Source organism: Manacus candei, unplaced genomic scaffold, assembly GCF_025592945.1.
Source record: "Manacus candei isolate 608988 ecotype Guabito, Panama unplaced genomic scaffold, ASM2559294v1 h1tg000014l, whole genome shotgun sequence".
In the NCBI taxonomy this organism is placed as follows: domain Eukaryota; kingdom Metazoa; phylum Chordata; class Aves; order Passeriformes; family Pipridae; genus Manacus; species Manacus candei.
Window position 1 is genome coordinate 41,163,083 of NW_026138062.1, and position 22,689 is coordinate 41,185,771.

The window sequence follows — 22,689 nt, forward strand, 5'->3', positions numbered from 1 at the left end:
TAGCTGATCACCACCATCTGCTAGTAGGAGGTTACCACTCTCATGGATGAGCTGATAGGCCACCAGGGGTAAGCCCTCTTTAGCCATGTATCAAGGGTCATGTATTTTACCAACAGACAAAAACAAAGGAGAAGGAGCTGAGTTCACACTACAAAATTAAGGATCATGAAAATTTTTTATCTTGCTGGCTGAACTACGGGTGATGTTCTCCAGTGTATGAGCAATGATGGGCAGATGAAAGCTGTATCATCTTCAACTGCTCCAAAACCGGAGGAGGTAGACCATTATGCCTTTAGTTATATTATAAGGCTGTAATTCTCCCAGCAAGGACTTGTTTAGTGATTTGTGCTATGAGGTAAAGTAAGCGTAACTTTTAACAGTAAAAATAACTGCATTATTAAATAAATAGCTGACAAAAAGTTGATTTGGGCTACTAAGCCCAAATAGCTTGAATGAAGACTGATTATACAACTTTACTCCTTGCACACATTTATTATCTTCATCCTCCTCCTTCAAAACTTTTCCTAACTTAGTTCTTAGCACAAGGGTAATCACCATGCAGACTTCTATTCATGCTTGTTTTTTAACTCAGAGTGCAGTATTGCTCTCTCCTTCTCCCACTATTGCTCACTGCATACCATCCAAGTCTAGTTATGAACACAGAATTATCTCAGTCCTCAGGCAAGCCAAATCTAGGAAAAGAAGTATATTTCTATGTCATATCCACCTATTTAATAGATGGAGATGATGAAAGCAAGACTGCCTAAGGCCACACATACCAAAATGGTGATTAGGCCTTGTTGGTCCCTACTTGATGCACATTATTGCAGATGCCATTCCATCAGACCAGGAGATGATAACCAGAGCTGCAAACAATGCAGTTCCCCACACTTCCCCATCTCTAAAAGGAGACTTCTGCCACTTCTTTCTTCCAAGGAAGTATAATTTTAAAAAATAGTTTTATATTAAAAGGAGAGAAGAAAATCCCAATATCATTAAAAATAAAATAAAAAAGAAAAGCAGTACAACATTATTTTGATCCATATAATGCGGGCCCTACAGAATGTCCAGTTACTCCAGTTACAGCAGTTGTGCTTTCTATCCAAGTCAGCCTCCAGGAAAACAAGAAACACCCCACACGCAAACATGCCTGCTTGCTTAACTGTCACTTGCTAAACTTTAGTTCAAGTATCCTTAAAATAACCCAAAAACAGAAACAAAAGAAAACTGAAACAACACCAGGACAGAACTATTAAGGTTGTCACAATTAAACTCTGATGTTTCTTAATCAGAACAGTTTACATTTGCATAATTTTAATATAAGATTTTTGTATATAAAATGTTTCATCAGTTTTCAGGTGCTGCAGGATATTATTCCTCTTTTTCAAAAACATATGAATTCTGACTAAGATTAATTCCAACTAAGATTTCAATCTAACTTCATCACAGCTCAATCTCAAGAATCAGTGTCCAGGGGAATATTGAAGAGACAGGAAATAGAGAGTTTCCTTGTTTGCATAAAAGTTTCCTTGTTTGCATAAGAGTTGTAGAGGAAGCCCAGACAGGTTTTCTCCAAGAGAAATGGGAAAAAATCCTTCTTGAAAGATACAACACTGAAATATCTGATAACTAAGCTTTTGGAAAATATCCACCGAGCTTGTTTCCACAGATGGTGGAAAAGTCAATAATGAGTCAATGAGTCAATAATTTACTGGGAGAATGAAGAAAAAAAATAGAAACACTTTGAGCCTGAACGAGTTATTTTATATTAAAGAATTCATAATGCAAAATTTGGTGTTTAACTCTAAAACTGTATTTTTATCCAAAGACTGACTGTAGAATGTCCCTGACATCACCATAATATTATTTTCTCTCCAGTATGCTGTAAGAAGTTGCACTTAGAGTACGAGTTTTGCATGGCTCACAGTTTGTTGACTTCCTGGATTTCCATTCCATCACAGTTTCCTGCTCTCCCTTTTCTCAATGACAAGTGGCTTAATGGAGCTGTAGATTCCATTTCAAATGCCCAGCAGAACTTAACATGTTGACTTCTCTAGCCTCTATTTAATAGAAGTGGAAACTTCCATTAAATGATACTTTGCAAAAAACATGGGAATTCTTAGCAGCTTAAAACCAAACAAGCTCTGCAACTGGACACAAATCTGAAATCAGCAATTCTTTTTAAAATGTGGCTGGAATTCTCTGTGGGGTAAAAAGTTACAGTTTGTCTAGAAAACATTTGTTGTTTACAATGAGCAACAGGAACCAAACAAACAGAGCACATAGTAATTTGGATTTTAGACATTGCTTTCCAAATGCAGTATTTTTTCCTTCTGTGAGCATGTAAAATGCTTTAACTGCAATGGATGGCCCTCTCAGAGCTCCATGTCTCTTGACTGTATCCTTTTTCATCTGCAGTTGAACATGTACATAAATATGAATCAATGAACAGTCTGTGGTCTTTCAATTACTCAAGAGACTACATAAACAGCCAAATAAAACACCTTCACCAAACATTCATGTTAGCTTCCTTGACATAAACAAACAGAGCACATTAAAATATCATCTGCAAGAGGAAAAAAACATAGCAATAAATAGGTGGGGTGGGGTGGTGGGGAAGGAGGAGGGGTGTGATGTTTATTATTTTTAATTCTTTTATTTAATATTACAGCAACCAATAAGCAGATGGTTTTACAGATATCTTTGGCTCTAACATGCAGTGCAATACATAGTTTCTCCAAAGAGGTCAATTCGACTCTGTTAATTGGTTTTGAATTCAAGACCCCCAATCTACATATTGTCAAGAGAGATCATAATGACTCCTGCTGACTGTTGTAATAGCTCAGCTATTAAGGACTCTGATCCTTTGGCTCCCTAAACATACAATGTATCATAACATCTCTTATCAAGCCAATTATTCACAAAGACAGGCTTGCTAAATCCTTTTACAAGCACCTTCCAATAGAAAACAATACTCCTGGGATCCACTCTGGACAGACAAGTGACCAGAACACTGATAATAATCAGAGCTACCTCAGTGCAAGTTGGTCACATTCATTACTTAGTAGCCAAAAACCTAGTAAGTTTAACTTTGATATCATACCCCCAAGCTAAATCATAAGTCAATCTCCATAATGACCAGAAGAGAAAATAAAAAAATATCACTGTGGAATAGTAATTATAAACTGGATACAGACAGGTAAAGACTGCTCTTGAAATCAGTGTGGGAAGCAGTAATTTTAAATACTATGGATGAGAGAATCAATATGAAGTTTGACATAAACAGTCTTATTGAGAATTATTTTCCTGTTGATTTTGGAGACCACCAAGATATGTACACAGTTACTAAGAAATAGAACAACAACTAAGTCAAACAAAAACTAGGACTTACAAGTGCCAGTTTTTCAGTACACTGAAGTTTCTTTTTTTTTTTTTGGTGCCATTCCTTCCTCCTCCTATTTCTAACATGAAAAATGAAACTTCTCTTCCCTCAAAGCAAAACAAAATCCAATAATAACCCTCAAAAGTTCAGCCTTAGCAGCAAAATTTAGTAAAGTTTTCAAATTAAAAAGTCACCTTGAACTGAATTACGCAAGAAGCTAAAAGATTATGCAGCTGCTAACTTTACTAGTTGGTGTATAGCTTCTCAAAATATATTTGAAAAAATTATTTTAAAATTCATGTTGTTGTCTTACTGAATGAAAAAACAGAACATGTTTCTGGATGTGCCTAATAGCCATATCCTGCTTTTTATCATCTCTCCACAGGCAGGCAAAGCAGAAGGGCTTGAGAGAGTTTTCGCTTGGAATAAAGACTTACAGCTTGAAGCCCTGATAACTTTCAAGTGTATGTGTAAATGATTATTGGGAGAAAAATAAAATAATAGTACATTTACTGCAATAGTCTAAACCAGTAGTTACCTAATATATCCTTATCACGGTGTCGTCTGCCTGACTGCAGTAGGGCCTGGTAGAACTATTCCTGATCAAACTTATCACTGACATGGGTTATTTTAAAATTAAATGCAGCAGGCTATGCAACACTCAAGGTAACAAAAGATAACCTGAAAAATAAAAGATACTGTTTTTTTCCTTTCCATAAGAAGTGTAAAGTAACAGAATGATAGATCTAACATGAGCTGGAAATAATGAGTAGCATGAAGATTGCTGTAATAAACTCAGAGATACTGGAGACACAGTACATGGTCTGAATTAAAAAGTGATGGACAGAAAATTTATCTATTACCTGGTCTTAAAAAAATTTCCTTTGACCATTTCACTCAGCATTGAAGGAATCTCTATGCACAACTTACAGAGCATTTTTATAACATAATTGTATTTATGCTGAATTTAACTTTGATAAAAATTTCCATCCTTTGCAGAATATGTTTTCTTCATGTTCTAGGATCAGTCTTTTTGCTATAGAATTTTCAATTTAAAAAAAAAAACAAACAAACAGAAGAGCAGAGTTAGTAAATATCCAATAGCACAAGATTCTGACACCTTCAAAAAAGGTACCACCTTCTAGTGGGACAGCTAAAGGCCATGATGGGGAAATTTATTAGATATCATTGATCATCTTTTCCTAGGTGTTCATGCCCAAAGGTATGGTAAAAGCCTAGCATATTTTTTAAGCACAGAATTACTAAAACATATTTTTCCACATAAGACATAATTCATATAATTCTTCCTTGGGACTGTATGTTGAAAAGGAGAGCAAGTCCTGAGAATAAATTCTGAAGTGGGAATGGGGGAGGTGGGGGGGAGGCCTAATCTTTTGCTGGAAGTACTGAAGAAACATGGATATGATTTACCAAAAGAGCAGGTTGTACTATCATGATTATTGTTTCCTGAACAGGTTTGAGCAAACTCTAGTTATCCAAGATGGTTTTTCCTTCTCTCCTTTGTCTGGAACCCTGAAGACTGAACCCAGTTGATTTTTTCTCATTGGTTCAGAAGGCCCAAAGATTATCCTTTCTTCTTGAACCCCTCTCAGGCCAACTTTTTTCGTACTTCTCCATTTTCAAATGATAGGACTAGCACTGAGTTTCTCTCCGCAATTTCTAGGAAACATTGTGTTAGTTCAAAACCTCTCCAACAAACACAGGGGACAAAATTATTTTTCTATGCTATGCTCATCTTACTTTCCAAAAACCTACTTGTTTGGACAATAGCTTTTCACAGTAACTGTTTTTATTGCCTTCATTTGAATTCATAAGCTACAGAGAATAGACTTCCTCTTCTGTGGCATTCAGTGTAATAAAAAATCAATCAGAATTGTAAACACTCATAGCAGGGGGGCTGAAACTAGATGATCTTAAAGGTCCCTTTCAGCCCAAACCATTCAATGATTCTATGATGAAAGGTGGCTGCCTAGAGCTCTCACACTCACAATCAGCAGAAGAGATGTCTGACAACAGCTTCAAAAAGATTCCACACCTTCCCCTAAAATACTTTATAAATTGGAATTGGTATTGTCGGGAAGTGTTTCTATTCACTGATAAAAGCAAAAAACCCAAACCCACATAATCCTAGGAACAGGCAAAGGAGTAAGACATTAACAAAGACTGTTCTCAGACATGGACATAACTCACCTGGATGGTAACAATAAAAAAAGGAATACCCGGGGGTCCTTGCACAACAGCTTTTTGAGTGAAGAGATATGTATTTCTAAAAAATCACATTCCAGTGAGAATTCAAGAGCTTTTAGCACTTGCTCTTTTATACACCTGAAAATTTCACTAGTAACCTACACAAGCCTCATAATATTTTACAGTCAAAAAAAAATCTTTTCATTTTAAGACCAAGGTAGGACAGTAGTAGAGCTGTAGAGGTAGCAGAAGACTCTTCTTTTAAAGCTTCAGTTTTGCTAAGTACTGAAGTCAACAAAGTGCATATTCCAGCTGTGTGAAACTATTTATCTTGAAAGAAACACAAGAGGATGTGGGCTTTAAGCCAGTAAAATATTCAATAATCTGGAATCTTACAGGACAGACTAACCAAACTGGTTTCACAACTGCCAGTGCATGGAGGCAGCAACGAGTACTTAACTCACTTGCACCAGCTTCTTATAACAGAACCAAACTCTAGTATATCTTCTATATTATCACAATTAACACTTCTTTTTCCTGCCAAATATTTCCTTTCTGAAACTTACAGGAGTTTACTATTTATCAGAGCCATCGTAAAATCTAGAGATCAGATTTGAAAAAGGGTGTTAACACTAGTAACATATTTTGCTGCTGATACAGGTGTTTATAATTGGCTTTCACTTCTTCCTTTCTTGAAAAACAGCAGAAGGAGTGTTACAACCTTAAATGTCAAGGAGGTGAGGAGACAGAGGAACATTACATTTAGGAAACACACACTACTGCACATAGAAAAAAATAATTATATCCACATAGTGATGGTATTTACATTAGTTTTAATTTTCCTGAAATCTCTTGGAATTATCTTGGAATCCTGAAGTTCTCTTGGAATCACTGTAGACAGTTATTTTATAATATCGACTGCACAATCAGTGACAGTAAGAAATATTAAGGCCTAGTAGAGAAAGAAAGCACAAAGCAGAAATTATTATTTGATGCATTCACGCCTTGAATATTCCATGAAGTTTCTTGCAATCCAACATAGAATGGGCACAGTTACCACAAAGAAGGCACAGAGAAGGTTGACAAAGGACAACCACAGTGATAGATTTGATTACTTAAAAGCAGAAACAAGCTAGACTAGAACTTTTCAGAGAAACTGGGGAACAAAACATGCAAGAAAGAAAGAAAAGAAAGGTTTTAAAAAAAAAAATCCAAACCCAGATGAATAGGTCAGGCAATGTATACAGGCAACAGCTACTATTTCTCATAGAACAAAAATTGTCATCATCAGATAAAATAACCAAGCAGCAGGCATACAACAAAGGAAGCACTTTTGCCCCTGCAGCGAACACTTAAATCGTGAAACTTCTCATTTGCTGTCACAGACTGCTCTGGAGTCTAACAGAACACCTGGAATCCAGATCCAGGTTAGATAAAACCCTTTCTGAAAAGGGGTTATTTGAGGACACTTGGAGGAACTTTAGCAAAAGGCTACCACAATTTAGAGATGCTCTTTGTCTGACATATTTTAGAAGATAAGTACTTCTGTGAGGGTCACTGACTGCTCAGTTTTAGTCTGGAGATCTGAAGGCATTGTGGCTGGCTCTGCTGAGCCTGCAGAGAGGCTGACATATCTCTAAAGTTAAGTAAGCTCACAAGCTCCAAAACCTGTATTTCAGTAATAATAGGACTTAATTAATGACTACATTAATTTGTTCCATGGGGAAACAATCAGGTTTTGCAGAAGTGTCCTATCACTTTATGTTTTTCAGTTTTGTTTTTTTTTTGTTTAAAACAAAGAAGGTTTTCATATACTTGACATCCTTTTAGAAGCAGAAGCCAGTTTTTGGAGAGACCAAATTCCATGTCATATATCTGGATCTCACCATAAATCCTACCTCCTAAATTTCTTCACGAGGCATAAATGAAATCCTTACACTGGAATGAATGAGAAGTTAATGGAGTATCAGACTTCACATCTAAAGAGCCGATGTACTTTTAATGAAGTTTAAGAAAATAGTATGACAAAATTTCTACTGGACAGTATGACAGCAGCATGAGAAGTTCTACTGCAGTGATAGTAGGTATTATCTGAATAATCTGTTTAGCTTCAGAAAAAAAATGCTGAACTCCAATGTTATTTTAATAAAATATATTAATCAACTGTTTTAAGATCCCTCTCCTGTGGGAAACCAAGCAGGTTTCCCTAAAAAATAATATAAAATAATAAAAAATGTCTGTTTTATAAGTACCCAAATCAAATTCAAACAGTAAATAAAATTATAAAACCATATTTAACATTATTATATATAATAACTTTTTTAGATAACACTTTTTTTTCATTTTTAACTAAAGACTTATGTAGAAACTGAGATGGAAGTGAAATCCTCCATGAAACTTAACAGATGTTTAAATTACTCAACACCTACTTATATACAGTAAAAGACAAAGTGCTAGTTATGAAGACGGACAGAAGTCAAAGATAAATCTCCCCAAGTCACAGGTTTTATTTCGCTGTGGGACAACTGTGACAAGAAGAAATCAAGAAGTCTGCATACAACTGGTCTGATCTGGATATCTGCCAAGAATCCAGACGTGGGATTTTGATATGCAGAAACTCCAACTCCCACTGGTACAGAACCTCATAGTCTCTGCTCCTATTGACTGCACTCAGCCCATCCTGCATACCCCAAAAAGGGGCAGGGGGCATCAAGATTTATATCACTTAATACATTTTAAAAAGAACAATCAAACAAAACAAAGTATCAAGCCACGGAAACATCACAGCCCAACTCACTAAGTGTTCTCTTGTAAGAGTAACACTCTGTCTTGTGTTTCATTCCATCTGTGCAAATACATTGTTGTTTAAGTGCCATTTTAATTTACAAAGAGACAAGAGATGTGTTTATTAAAATACCATCAATTCCTCTGGATACATTAAACGTTCAATAAAACATTGCAAGACTGACCCTTGACCCAGCAACACAGTACTCAGTGGTTCATAATGACTCCTCAAGACAAGTGACAAAAGTAGGCACGTGAGTTTCTATTGTAAAATAGTTTTCAAGTCTCGAGGTGTATTGACAACTTTGGCTTCTCACACAGAACATCAAAGAGGCTCTGGAGTGCCGATGATGATGAATTCTGACAGCGTTACACATATTTTACTGACAAATGATTTGGGAACTGCCAGAAAGCTGGTGGGGGAAAAAGAAAAGGTGTGATTTGCAGTGTTATTTTAGTAAATTTAAGATGATTACCACTCCCAGGGAGATTCAGGATCTGCTGCATTAAGAGACAAGAGTAAAACAAACTGAATCGACAAAACAAAGAATTACATCATTGCTGTGCTGTGGCAACACAAATAAAATAATAATAATATTTTAACCTGTTGTATTTCAGTTTTACAGAGAAGGTACTAAATAGAAAGAGTAGAATTATGTACAGTAATCAATATTGTACAAGAACATAAAAAAATAGAACTTCTTATGTTGTAGGGAAGCAAAGGAAAGGAATAGATCCTGTGAATTCGTGGGTTAAATTTATTTAGGCCAGAGACCAATTCGTCTCTTGGAGTACAGGGGAAAAAGAACGATGAAAAACTACCTGTTGGAAGACTTGTATTTTTTCACTTCCCAAATAAATCTGAACAAAGAAAAGCTAACAAATTTCTTAAAGATGGCCTTAACATTTTCATCTTCAATCCTGCAATTTGGGGATAAACAGGTGATAGAACTTAGATAAACATCAGTTCCCCTCCCCATAGGAAAATGAGTTGTGTCATACAGGCTAGGGTGCAGACGATGGCATCTTCAACCAGCTAAGCAACAGAAGCTACAGCTTCAAGTGCAAACTCAAAAATTCTCTGAGTGTATCAGGAAATCTCTCAGCATACAAAGAAGATTTGGCTATGTAAACAGGAAATGTACTGCTGTGCCTAAACGCCTCTTCATAAAATGAAATATTTTGGATTTCTCATTTGATCTTAGGCTCCCAAACAGCATGAAGATGCTGTAGCCCTAAGTTCACATAGCAAAAAGCCAACTATACTGACTGTACTTGTGAGAAAACTTCATTAAGTCTATTGCCAAGCTTACATTTATGCATTTGCTTGAAGACACACCTCCATTTTTTTTATGCCAGTGTTATCTGTGCATTTTTCAATTAAATCAGTCATGGTAATAGAGGACAAAACAATGTGTATATGAGAACTACGAAAATTTTAAGATGCTTGAAGTACTTCGGACAATCTATATCTCAACAGGCTAACAAAGCTAAGCTATTAATCCCACTTTCCTAACATTAAGGATCTTTCAAAAATGTTAGGTTTGCTATCTTTACATGCCTGTAACACAGCAATTGAACTGAACATTTATTTAGCACTTGTATATATAAAAATAAAGGAAGTATTGCCATCTTCAACTGTTTGGTTTTGTTTCAATGTATATTTGCACAGGCACCTATATACACTAAAATAAGCCATACAGTCTAGTATTCAAAACTAAGAAGGGGAAAAGGAAAAAAAAGAAACCAAACCAAAATCATACCATCAAGACTGTTATTACAGGATAGCACCTCCATTTCGAATCACAATGATGATACCAAAGTAAGGAAGGTATCAGAAGCAACTACCTGAGGCCTCTCTTGAAGACTTTTTAAACATGAAAAACATTAAACTGTAAAACGTCTTAAGGATGTATTCTTCCCAGATTCCAAAGTTTCACTTACACATGTATATTCAAGTAATGTAAACTGAAGACTTGAAAGTAGACTGACAATATTTCTTTTTAAGGCAAGAAAAAAGCACCGCAGTTAACCACCCTTGCTACCCTGAACAGGAGTTTCAGGACTTAATACTTCAAGTCCAAAAGGTATAAGTGAACCCGACTGCATCTTAGGGGAAAAAAATGCAAACAATTTAAGCGTTTCCAGCAATGAAAAGTCCATTACTTTCTTAAGAAGTCTTAAGACTTACTAGTCTTAAGAAAGTATCTTACTAACTTCGCAGTTGCAGGTTTCTAATCTTAATTTGTATACCTTCTGCCAGCACTTGAATCTCCACACACCTTGGTCTCTTAGAGAAACTTTCCATCAATATTTTTAACTGTGATATAAATAAATCTTTAACTTTCTCTTCTGATTAAGCAATGACATAAAACACTGTATGCTTCGTGGTGCTAGTGGTTTTCAAGGAGCTGGAGCATTGTCATATGCTGTTAAAATGTTCAAAGGGTTTTTGTTTCTTCACAATTTTGCAGCATTCTCCTGAAAACAAGCAGCAGGACCAGACTTAACACCCATAAATGCCATAAATATCCACAAATCCCTTCAAATTACATTTGCAGATATCATACATTTCTGGCACCTGTCAGTCTGCAAGCCCATGTTCAACTTATTAAATGTACTCATCTTTCTCCTCCACCAACCAACTACTTTCCACAGTCAGCGCTAACTACCCTGCAGGCATGCCACATTTGCTGTCTCTGGACTTGTTGAAAACGTCCTCAAATAGATTATGCAAGTACAATAAAGAGTGATTTGCCACAATTCCAACAATTTTCAACTCTCAAAAAAAAAGAAGCATGTTTTCCAGCACAGAAGTCTCATCATACTTTTTAAAAACAAAAAACAGCAGCAACAGAATTCCTTCTAAAAACTGAACAACTGCCCGTTGTCAAGAAGAAATTATGTTGAGAAGTTGAAGTGCATTTACTTCATTGCTACTTCAGTTGTATTGAGTTACACCAACAAATGTATCAAATTAAGGTAACATACTCTAATATCCAATCTCTACAACATAACAGTCAGGAATTCCTAGAGGGAGATTTATGAGTCAAAAAATATCTCCTCAGGCATTCATGATGCTTACCAAACTGCACTATTTTTCCCTAGTTTTACCATCAGACTTGGTCAATAATATGCTGAAACTGGGGAGGAAAAAAAAAAGGGAAGAGAGAAGTAGTAGTACTAGCTGTATGAAATTTCAGTAAAGGTATGTTCTTCACGTGGTTAATCAAAAAATATTATTTGTGTAGATTATTTAACCCCACCTACGCTGTTGTAGTTTAAACCAAATCCTGTTTAATCAGATCTGATACCAATTGAAACCAGAAATTTTTTTCCTCGGGTCTGTTTTGTACTATTGGACCTCTCCCCACTCTCTGGCTCCTCAAAGCACAACTCAGATGGAGAATCCAACCCATAAGATATGTAAAATGCCAAACCCTAACTCTTGAAGACACTGACTTCTACGCACACAACATTTACCATGAGACAAGATTCACAAAAGCATCTCTGAATACACAGAGTAAACCAAAATTTTTATTATAAGCTAACTATAATTTTTTATTAAGGTAACTAGTTCATTTTTTTTTCTGTACTAAAACAGATTCTTCATAGAAGTACACAACTTAGTAAGTGTCATAGAATATCTTGAGTTGGGAGGGACCCACAAGGGTCACTGAGTCCAACTCCTGGCCCTGCAAAGGACCATCCCCAAGAATCACAACATGTGCCCCAGAGCACTGTCCAAGCACTTGAACTCTGGTAGGCTTGGTACCATAACAACTTCCCTGGGGAGTCTGCCCCAGTGCCCAACCACACTTTGGGTGAAGAACCTTTTCTAAATACCCATCCTAAACATAAAATATTGGACAAATAATTTATATTTACCTAGAAGGTAAAATATTTGTCAATACCTAAGGTAAAATATTTGTCAATACCTTATGAATGTATTTTTACACATACACAATGATTTTAGCAGTAGCAGTTTCTCAGATGTTCTAATTTCTGCTTTTCCTCAGAACAAGGGAATTTTACCTCTCCTACGGTAAAGCCCAAGTCCTACTTATTTTAAAATTTCCCAGCAAGTAAGCTACATAGCTCTCTAGCTTCCCTATATATGTAGGCTAACTAGTGATTCACAAGAGGGGCAAGGGAAAGGTATTTCTTCAATGTACAGCTTGTTTTAACAGAACTGATAGTTCTAGATATGAGAAGGTTCAAGGGAACAATTTTTTTAATAGATAATAGATAATTGCTCAGAGCAATCTTTTTTAAAGCAGCAAGTTTCTCCTGCATGCTTTCGGCAACTTATAAGTAATTTTAACCTTAGAGGAAACTCACCCCTCTACAATATTCATGGATTTAAAATAACAGTTTATACAAATAGTAAATTCCAAGGAAGTTGAGTTCTTGTGTTCTCCCCACCTCTATTCCTCATCATCATTTGTAAACAAAAGTTAAAGGCAAACAAGGTAAGACAGAAAAGGGAGAGAAGATGGATGGAATGAACTTAAAGAGGAATGTAAACTTTACTAATGGCAATGGTCCCAACGTTCCTAAGGTCTTGACAGCACCAGTAATCTAGGAAGGCTTTGGAACACCAACACACACCACCACAACACTGGAAATCTCTCTGGGCTTCATTTAAATATGACCTGCTCTTTCAAGAACTGCAGTTTTTAATAACTGATCCAAAAATACTTACACTGACATTTGGCCACTTGAAATGAATCAAATTATTAGAGCAGGAAAAAAAAGTATGTTCAGTTATCCTTTCTTATCCACTTTCAATTAGCAAACAAAGAACTCAGTTGACTCAAAAGGAAAAACCTATCCCATGTATTGCTTGTTTTACTGCGGATTTGTGCTCTTTTTCCATGGTGGTGAGACAGTGGCAAGGGTAAGGACTTGAGCAAAAAGAATGAAGATGTTTTTTTTATTTGATAATTTTCTAGAAGCAACCGGGTTCTTGCCCAAGTATTTTTTTGCAGAAAGCAGCAGGATGAGGTCATCATAAAGAAAATTATATCCTTAACAGAAGTCTAAACAGGTCAGCTGAATGACCACCTCATCTAGGATGTACTGTAAAAGAATTAAAAGCCTTTTCAGCTTTTAAATAATTCATTTCCCTGTTCTTTTCTTTCCATAAATTCACTTGGTTGCATCAAAAACAACAAAATAATTTTTAAGCAGTCACCAAATGCTTGGATGGTAACTGATTGTTATAAGAGGAATCGAAAGGGTTCACTTCCAAAGACAGAAGCACTGGAATTACTTGGAAAAGAGCTATATTGGCTTTACATTGCAAAGTCTTGGTAGAGGGGAGGAGGGCTGTAGAGGTGGCTTCTCTGAGAAGACATCAGAAGCTGACCTCATATCAGATACAGATGGTTCTACAGGATCAAATCATAGATTCATAGCATACCAGGTTGAAGGGGCCCCAAGAATCATCTGGTCCAACCTTTCTTGTCAAAATCACAAATTGATTCTCCTTATTGTTACCTGTTTTATTCTTCATGATGTTTATTTGACTTAAAGGCTCTTAAAGGAAGGAAAATAATCCTGTTGATGATACCTACTTCCATTGACATAATCTTTCAGAGAGCAAGAGTACCTTTGCAAACAGACACTATAACCCACATCTGACATGCAAACCTCTCTTCTTTAAGCAACCTCAAAATATCAAATAACATCAATAGTAGAATGAACTATATGACCCAGGCATTGCAGCACCTTGCACTGTGCTTTGATAAGACTTAAGCCACACAGCATTTTCATACTGTTTTCTCATGCTGAGCTATATCAAGCAAAACACCAGTGCAGCAACATGTTTAAGCTTTTGTGTCCTGTGAAATACAAGTTGCATAACTCAGGAGAGGGAAGCAATTTAAATTGATAACTTCTAAATAATCTGAAAAACTATACTGCCTAGGGGAGGTTATATTACTCCCCAACAGCACTTCAATTCCATATTAATATGGAAGAAGGTCAAGTTATTTAGTTATTTTTCTTCAGTTTAATATTCACTTCATTGCTATTGCTTATAAGATCCTGAGACTTTTTCACCTTTAATCGTACACTTGAGGAATCCATAGCACCGCATAGTCAAAAGAAGACCATAAACATCGATGTCATTTAATGGTTGATGTTCTCACAGAATACCATGAGGAATGATCAAACTCATGAAGAATATTATGCTACTTTTGTTTCTCCTACTTTTACTTCTAAGGTCTTGAACACTTAAAAGTGAATTCAAAAAGACTTAGAAAAGAGCTACTAAAATAACCAAGAAACCAGAGAAACTCTTAGAAGAAAGGATGAGAACAGCTTGTTCAGTCTAGCAAAAGGATAGGATTATTCATCAAGCAAATCCAAATCAACAACAGTGCAGAAATGTTGAGTGAAAGGAAAATAAGTGTAAGCAAGTCTAAATTTCCAGATTAAATTTATTTTTAATGAGTTACCCAGCTCTTGGAGTAACAAGGTTCTAGAAAGGGCTTTTAGCAGAAATAGTAAGGATAAAAATTGTTTTTAAAATGGAGCTTGACAAGTAGGCATTACATGATGTAATACTAGCAGGAGACTGGATTTAGTAAAGGAAATCCACAACACCAAATTCTCCTAAATTCCCAATTTATTTATAATTAGTTTTGAGAATATAGGAAAAAACAGATAAGCAAATACATAGCACTGTTTTACTTATCATTCAGTAGAAAGAAGGACTGCATTGTCCTCTGTATTTTTTGCAGAGGATGAATACAAAGCTATTTACTATTACAGGAAACTGCAAATTGCTGTAGCACTTCTGCCCACGAAAACCCAAGAGATCTGTACAAGTTCAGTGACCACAGCATCATATTTTCCAATGTAGTAAAGACAATATTCATGAAGCAGCTGGTTTCTTATTAATAGAATTCATTTATCTTATTCATAGCAAATGAAGCACATAGTAGACAACAAGCCAACTGACCCATTAAGAAAAAGATTAAATTTGACCTTTTACAGAAATCAGATTAAAAATCCTAATGTAGAAAAAAATCCACAATATTTTTTTTAAAGTGGAAACGTCATTTCATATGGTATTTGAAACTGAAGCCCGCTCCTCTGGTAGCCTGATGTAATCCATTTACAGAATTTCTCTAAAGAATACCTGTTTCAATATTAAGGCCCAAGAACACCCATCTTGAGTCATTCAAGGACTTTGTTAACACAATAGTCATTACTGACAGTATGGAAATTCACTTGCAGGGAATACTGGTTCAAAATGAAACATCATGTGGTGGCCAGAAAATAACGCACTCTGCAACAGTCTGCTATCTACTGTTTTCTTCATATATCTTTGGCTAAAGATAATACGATACAGACTGCAGTTGCTTTAAATGCCAGAGGAAGTAATTAAGATCCTTCTCTGGCCAAGAACCAGCTTATTATTGGTATCTTTGCATGAAAAGCAGAACACTGCTGGAACTGAAAGTTACGTCTATAGTCCATAGATAATGCAGATACCAGCAGACTGCACAGGACTCTATAAATGCCTAACAGAAGTAACAGAACAGATAATTTTGAAAAACTAATGCCAAATACTATGTTTCAACTTCCTTTTAGTGGGGAAAAAAGAAAATATACTCTCTTGCTGTAAATACTAGTAGGCAAGGCTGAAGTAGGCATGATGGCCACATATGTGCCCCATGAAGCAGCTGTTGGCTATTGTGAATGCAGTGAGATTGATATCAAATCCTCAGCAGCCTTTTCCTACTGTTTTTTGCACTGTTTCCTTCTCTTTCTAAGTAAGACTCTGGGAGTAACCCAGAACAACAGAGGTTATATGGTCCAGTTACCTAGGTGTTAGCATCACACCTTTATGTATGGCCATACAAAGGGGGGAAACTTTTTTATCAAATTGGTAAGGGAATCATGTATTTAGGGACCAAGAAGTATAAGCTACATCTACATTAATAAAAGAGAATTATTGCTATCAAATTTCAGCAGTTGCTGTTCAATTAACTCAGTCCTGGTCCATTTAGAATCTGGAAAAGACACTGCAAAGATAAAATCTCATTAAAATATGTGAGGCAAAGATATCTGGGAAAATGCATCTCTCTGGAAAGACACAAAGGGTTGCTGGTTTGTTTTTTTGTTGGTTTGGTTTTTTTTTTAACGTGAAAAAAAATTCCCCAAACAGATAAAAAGATCATAGATTCTTATGTGTAATTTTGTCTTTTTTTTTTCCCAGACAACTAACCCCCAAAATTTCCATATGTATAAACAGGTTCATCACTTTTATAATTAGGTTTATGAGAGGAGAGAACAATCCCTGAAAACTGTATGCCAGACACTTTAAGACAGTCTTTTTTGTGTGAAATTTCTATAAAACCCAGGTAAAAAATATCCCTCACACTCCCTGCAAAAGATGGTATTTCCAAACTGTATCTGTTTCTTTGTTTCTCCATGTGTCAAGAAGTAAAATAATACTAATGATTGCTACCTAATTACAAACTCCAAAAAATATCTGCTAAATCTTATTTATATCGCAGCACAGCTCTCATTACTGTTTGCATCATATCAAAACACTTTAAAAGCTATAGTATTACTTAAAACAGCTGTAAATCCACAGAACTTTCAACCATTAAACCAAAACTTACGTAGTTCTCACCTTTGAATATGTGAATTTGAGAGGCCTTAAGATGGAGAAGGCCTCAAAAATCAGAAGAAGAAAATTAAGCCTTCAACACACAATGAGCCATAAGATCACCTGTACAAGATGCATGTCATTTTTTTGGGTTGTTTAACACAATATCATTAACTTTCAGTAGGCCTATTATGGAAGTTAAAAGTATTCAAGTAATTCTATAATGGAATTTCCTATATAATCTATATGACAGCACCCTAGACTAGATTGCTTTTACAGAAGACAACTACAAAGAAATTACAAGGTACATGACTGGCAAAAAGTACAGGGAAAAATAGTCTTGATGTTTTAATTCAAAACAAGTTGGAATCAATAAGAAGGAAAAAATTCAGTTCTGCTTTAGGAGTCCATCTACAGCTGGACCTACTACATGAAGCATATAAGCATATACATTTTAAACATGCACCTGAAAGATCTATTAAATTAGGTGACTGAAGGGTTATGAAATCAACAGTTACCTAATAATCAAAAAGGCCAGTTGTAACAGGAAAACATTTTTTCTAAAAAGTTTTTTTTGCCCTGATTCTTAAGTTAACAATGAAGAAACCGTTCTCTAGGTGCACCAAAGTAAACTATTTGCTTCTACTTAATTGTGCCTACTCACAGGGTTAAATGTCTGTCAAAAGATAACTTTTTAACGTAATAGGAACACCTACTATAAGCAGAAATTAAGCTTTTCAAGAGATAGTAATGGGTTTAGTACCTCAGCTAATGTGAAAAAGGACAACTACTCTCTCACTATAAATACTAACTGTAAGACAAGGCTGAAGTAGGCACTATGGCCATACAGATCATACAATCAACTGGGTTGGAAAAGACCTCTGAGATCATCAAGTCCAACCCTTGATCCAACACTGCCGTGGTTACTAGACCATGGCACTAAGTGCCACATCCAGTCTCATCTTAAAAACTGCCAGGGATGATGAATCCACCACTTCCCTGGGCAGCCCATTCCAATGTCTGATTACCCTCTCTGTAAAAATTTCTTCCTAATATCCAACTTAAACTTCCCCTGGCAGAGCTTGAGACCATGTCCTCTTTTCCTACTGCTGGTTGCCTGGGAGAAAAGACCAACTCCCACCTGGCTACACCCTCCTTTCAGGGAGTTGTAGAGAGTGATGATCGGTCTCCCTTGAGCCTCCTCTTCTCCAGGGTAAACAACCCCAGCTCCCTCAGCTTCTCCTCACAGGACTTGTGCTCGAGTCCCTTCACCAGCCACGTTGCTCTGATGTGATGCTAACACCCAACTAAACTAGACCATATAATCTGTGTTGTTCTGGGGTACTCCCAGAGCCTTATACAATTAGAAAGAGAATGAAACAGTATAAAAAATGCTACGAAAAAGCTGCTGAGGATTTGATATCAATCCTAGCTTTATCAGTTCTCACTGCATTCACACTAGTCAGCTTCTGCTTTATGGAACGTAGCAGCTCTGCAGACTACTTGGGAAAGCAGCACTCTCCAGAATTAAGGTAGCAAAACCACATCCAAATCACTGACTTTATCTTGGGATGACTCCAAAGAAAATGCAAAATATTTGCATACTGCATTAAATGTATTTGTTCTATCTTCAGTTTACATGGAATCTCTTATCAGGTATTTATAAACATTAGATTGTTACAGTAACTTCAATAGTTGACTGCCCAAATATTAATATTTTGTAACATTTGTAATACAGAAGTATAATTCTACCTGAAAAACCATGCACATACTTCATGCAATAAAACTTATATTTAGACAATTTTAGAAGTTTATAGTCTTTTCTAAATGCATCAAGTCTGCTTCACTGTCTCTTCTCTAAACATGGTCAGGGATGATGTGTTCCAAAACTCATCTCCACTGAAGCTCTTCAGCACAGTGTGGATTATTTTAACCCAAGAGAACTGATCCTACAAAATGATATGTAAATAAAAATTCCAGATCACCTAAAGAGATAAAACACGGTAAACAATGCCTGTTTTTCTCTAGGGCTTGTAGATTATTAAATATTCAAAGATCAAATCCTAAGAGTTATCACTGACCTCAAGTACTCACAGTTTGGTACTCAAAACCAATTAAAGAATTAAAAAAAAAAAAAAAAAAGCCGTGCACAAGTATTTTACACTCCACTGATTTTGAAGGTGAGTAGAAGTAGCTAGTTTGCTTAAACAAATCAAAAGTTCTGTGCTCTAGGGAACCTATAATAGTGCTACTTGAAGCATCTACAACAGAGTCTGCAGAGTATAAACCCAGGATTTCTACTTTGTTGAGGAAAATCCACACATTTCCCCAGTTTTCCTAACATAGGAACTAAGGCAGTGTTCTGTGGAAGGCATGGTCATGAAATTGAAGGTTTTGAAATGAACAAAAGGAGAAAGATTTCTTACTATACCAGACCAGACTTTATTTTCCTAAGCTTAAAAGACACTATAACATAATACTCTAGAGCTGCACATAGGATACAATAAGCATTGTGTCAAACACATTTGAACTAAAAGTTTCAAAAATTAGGAGAACTTGCAAGTTAAGTAGTCATTACTCAAGATAGAAATATTGCTCTTAGTCTAGCAAGGACTCATAAGTATTCGTCACAAAAATAATGGTATTACATCAAATCAAGTTTTAAATTACTTCTCAAGAACAATATTCCTTTTACAACAGTCTGTCTTAGACAATCATAGAATGGTTTGGGTTGGAAGGGGTACCTTAAAGATCATCTCATTCCAACCCCCCCGCCATGGGCAGGCATACCTTCCACTAGACCAGGTTGCTCAAAGCCCCATCCAACCTGGTCTTGAACACTTACAGGGATGAGGCATCCACAACTTCTCTGGGCAACCTGTTCCAGAGCTTCATCACCCTCCCAGTAAAGATTTTCCTCCTAATATCCAATCTAAACTCATACGCTTTCAATTTAAACCCTTCCCCCTTGTCCTATTAACTGCATACCCTTGTAAGAAGTCCCTCTCCAGCTCTCCTGTATGCCACTCTAGTTACTGGAAAGCTGAAGGAAGGTCTCCCTGAAGCCTTTATTCTCCAGGTTGTACAGTCCCAACTCTCTCAGTCTGTCTTCAGACAGCTTAAGAAGAAAGTTATATTTCTCCATATTTGATCTGGAACAAAAAGCAGTCAATTTCCAGTGCTAGACCAGGTCAAAAAAGTACCCATGTGGTATTCTGATCTGTCATTACTATTTGTGCACACCATCTTACAGGTTTGAAATAGGAAGTTTTTGCTACTTAACACAAGCTCAGACTTCCCGTTACAAGAAGAAAGCTTTTTAGCAAACAGAAAGACTTAAATACAACTAAAACTCAAACTTTTTTGCCTGGGAAGAAAATTGTACCATTGAGTTTATAAATACAAACATACATACATATATACATATATATATATGTATATATATATACACACACAAGCACTATTTCTATGTAATGTCATCTCACATGTGGTGTGCATGGATACAGTAATTTAATATAAATTCATGAGATGCTAGATTTGTACCCAGATACTCACTAAAAAGGAGATGCATCCAGAACTACATGCATATATACAAAAAAAGTCACAAAAAGATAATAACTACTTCATGTAAATGCAATTCTGTAAATTAACTATAAGCAAGTGATGCAGGGAAAAGCACAGTTCAATCCGACTGTTGGATCAATAAAATTCTCACAATTTTTACCTCCCAGGTACTGAGATAAATTTTGGGTTTAGACTCTGAGTTAGCATCAGTTAGGTTTCTTATGAGCTACAGAGCTCAGCAACATCTGTTCCTGTCCACATAACAAGCAATATTGCTACCCTTCACTGTACAAAAACTAGCATACCATGTCAATGTGGCAGATATTTTTAAGGATTAAAGTCATTCTTTTCTTTGAACATCTCACGTTGCAGCATGAGATGCTGTAAATTAGTTCTCAGCTCCACCTGAAGGAAAACTTTGGGCAACAGGTGAGAGAGATCCAAAGTGACTTAAAGAGAAAAAGTAAGTGGCAAGAAGTTACAGAAGAGGACAAACCTAGTGACGCTCCTGACAATTTCAGCTTTCACTTTATGCGCTTCAGAGCATGACTGTCGTTTTCACACCCCAGAAAGCTGTCACTGCTCAACTCACAGACCTTTAAAAGCACTACATTGCTCATGTTTATCTCTGCTCTCAGAACCCTTTGAAAATATGTAAAAGTTAATCTACTACGTGAAGACGCGGGAGTATGGCATGATAAGATACATAAATTCTCTTTCTATAAAGTCACTTGTCTCTTGCTTTGCCCATTTATTACGGACGTCTTCGTCATCTAAAGACATCTAATTAGCAGCCAGTGTCCCAAAATGAGACCCCGGCAACACTACACGCCTGGTCCGTACCGTACAGCGATCCACACCACGGCTACGGGCTTAGGGCTTAGAGTCACAGAATCGCAGAATCGTTAGAATCCCTTCCAACCCTAAGGAGTCTCTGATTTCTGCTACTCTAAGCCCCCAGCCCCGAGCCTGGGCTGTTCCCCCGTCCCCGGGTGAGACCACCCCGCCGGTCCGCGCCCCGGCGGCAGCGGCGCCCCCGCGCTGCCCGCGGCCCCCGCCGGGACGGGCGCGGCCGGGACCCCGGGCCGGGGCAGGGCCCCGCACCGCCCCCGCTCCCCCGGGACACCCACCCGGCCCCGCCGCAGGCGAGGCGAGGCACGGCGGCACGGGGGAGGAAGGGAGGGTGCGGGGGAGAAAGTTGAGGAGACGCCTTTCGGCGGCTGCCGGCAGGGGAGCCCGCGCCCGGCGCCCATTCAAACAAAAGAAGCCCCTTCCCCTGCCGGCCGCCCCCGGCCCCGCCGCCCGACTCACTTCGCAAGGCCCCGATGAGGAGGCTGCCGTCCTTAATCAGCTCCTTGATAAACTTGTTCGTCCTCTCCAGCTCGATCTCGTGACACTTGAGGCGCTCCCTGAAATCCGGGCTGTCCAAGTAGGAGTCGCTGAACTCCAGCGTGGGCAGCCCCATAGCAGCGGCGGCGGTCGCAGCCCCCGGCCGGCGGCGGAGGCAGGAAGGGCGGGAGGGCCGCGCCGAGGACACAGGGGAAAGCGGGGCAGAGGCGAGGCGCGACTGCCGCCTCCCTGGAGGGGCTCCCGACCCGCAGCACCGGCCCGCTGGCAGCGCAGGCGGCGGCTCCGGCCGCTGTCACCCAGCTACATCGCTACCCGCGGGGCACCGCGGGCTCCCAGCGCCGCCGCCGCTCCGCCGCTTCCGGCAGCGATCCCTCTTCCTCCCTGCCCGGCACTAACTCCAGTGCGAACCTCCCCCGTCCCGGCCGAGGAAGCCCTCCTCCTCCTCCTCCCGGCGCGGCATGCTCACACGCCGGGGACGCGGCCCGGCGGCGCCCGCCCCTCGTTCGCCACCGCCCCCTCCGCGCTCTGCCCTCCAGCGGCGGAGCGGCCGCGCCTCGGCCCGCTCGGGCTCGGGGTGAGGCGGGGAGTCCGCACGGCCCGCCGAGAGCCTGCGCTCGCCTCCTCCTTTGCCGGGGGCTTTGGGAGATCCGGAGGAAGGCGGGAAGGAGGATCCACCACTGGGGCAAGGAGGATCACAGGCATTTGGAAGGGTGCGCCTGGAGAAGGCCGGTTTATGTGCGGGGGTGATGGCTCAGGGAGCAGCCCGCTCTGC

General features: G+C 38.3%; 1 protein-coding gene across 2 annotated transcripts in view; it reads right to left on the reverse strand.

Moving 5' to 3' along the window:
- The window catches only part of ARHGAP42 (Rho GTPase activating protein 42), a 148,940-nt gene extending 126,567 nt beyond the window's left edge, over positions 1-22,373 (reverse strand). For both annotated transcript variants that reach the window (XM_051780180.1, XM_051780179.1), the window contains exon 1: positions 21,879-22,373. In XM_051780180.1, the coding sequence (XP_051636140.1) occupies positions 21,879-22,032 (154 nt within the window). In that variant the 5' untranslated portion in view covers positions 22,033-22,373. The remainder of the gene's footprint in view (positions 1-21,878) is intronic.
- Positions 22,374-22,689: the final 316 nt, after the last annotated feature.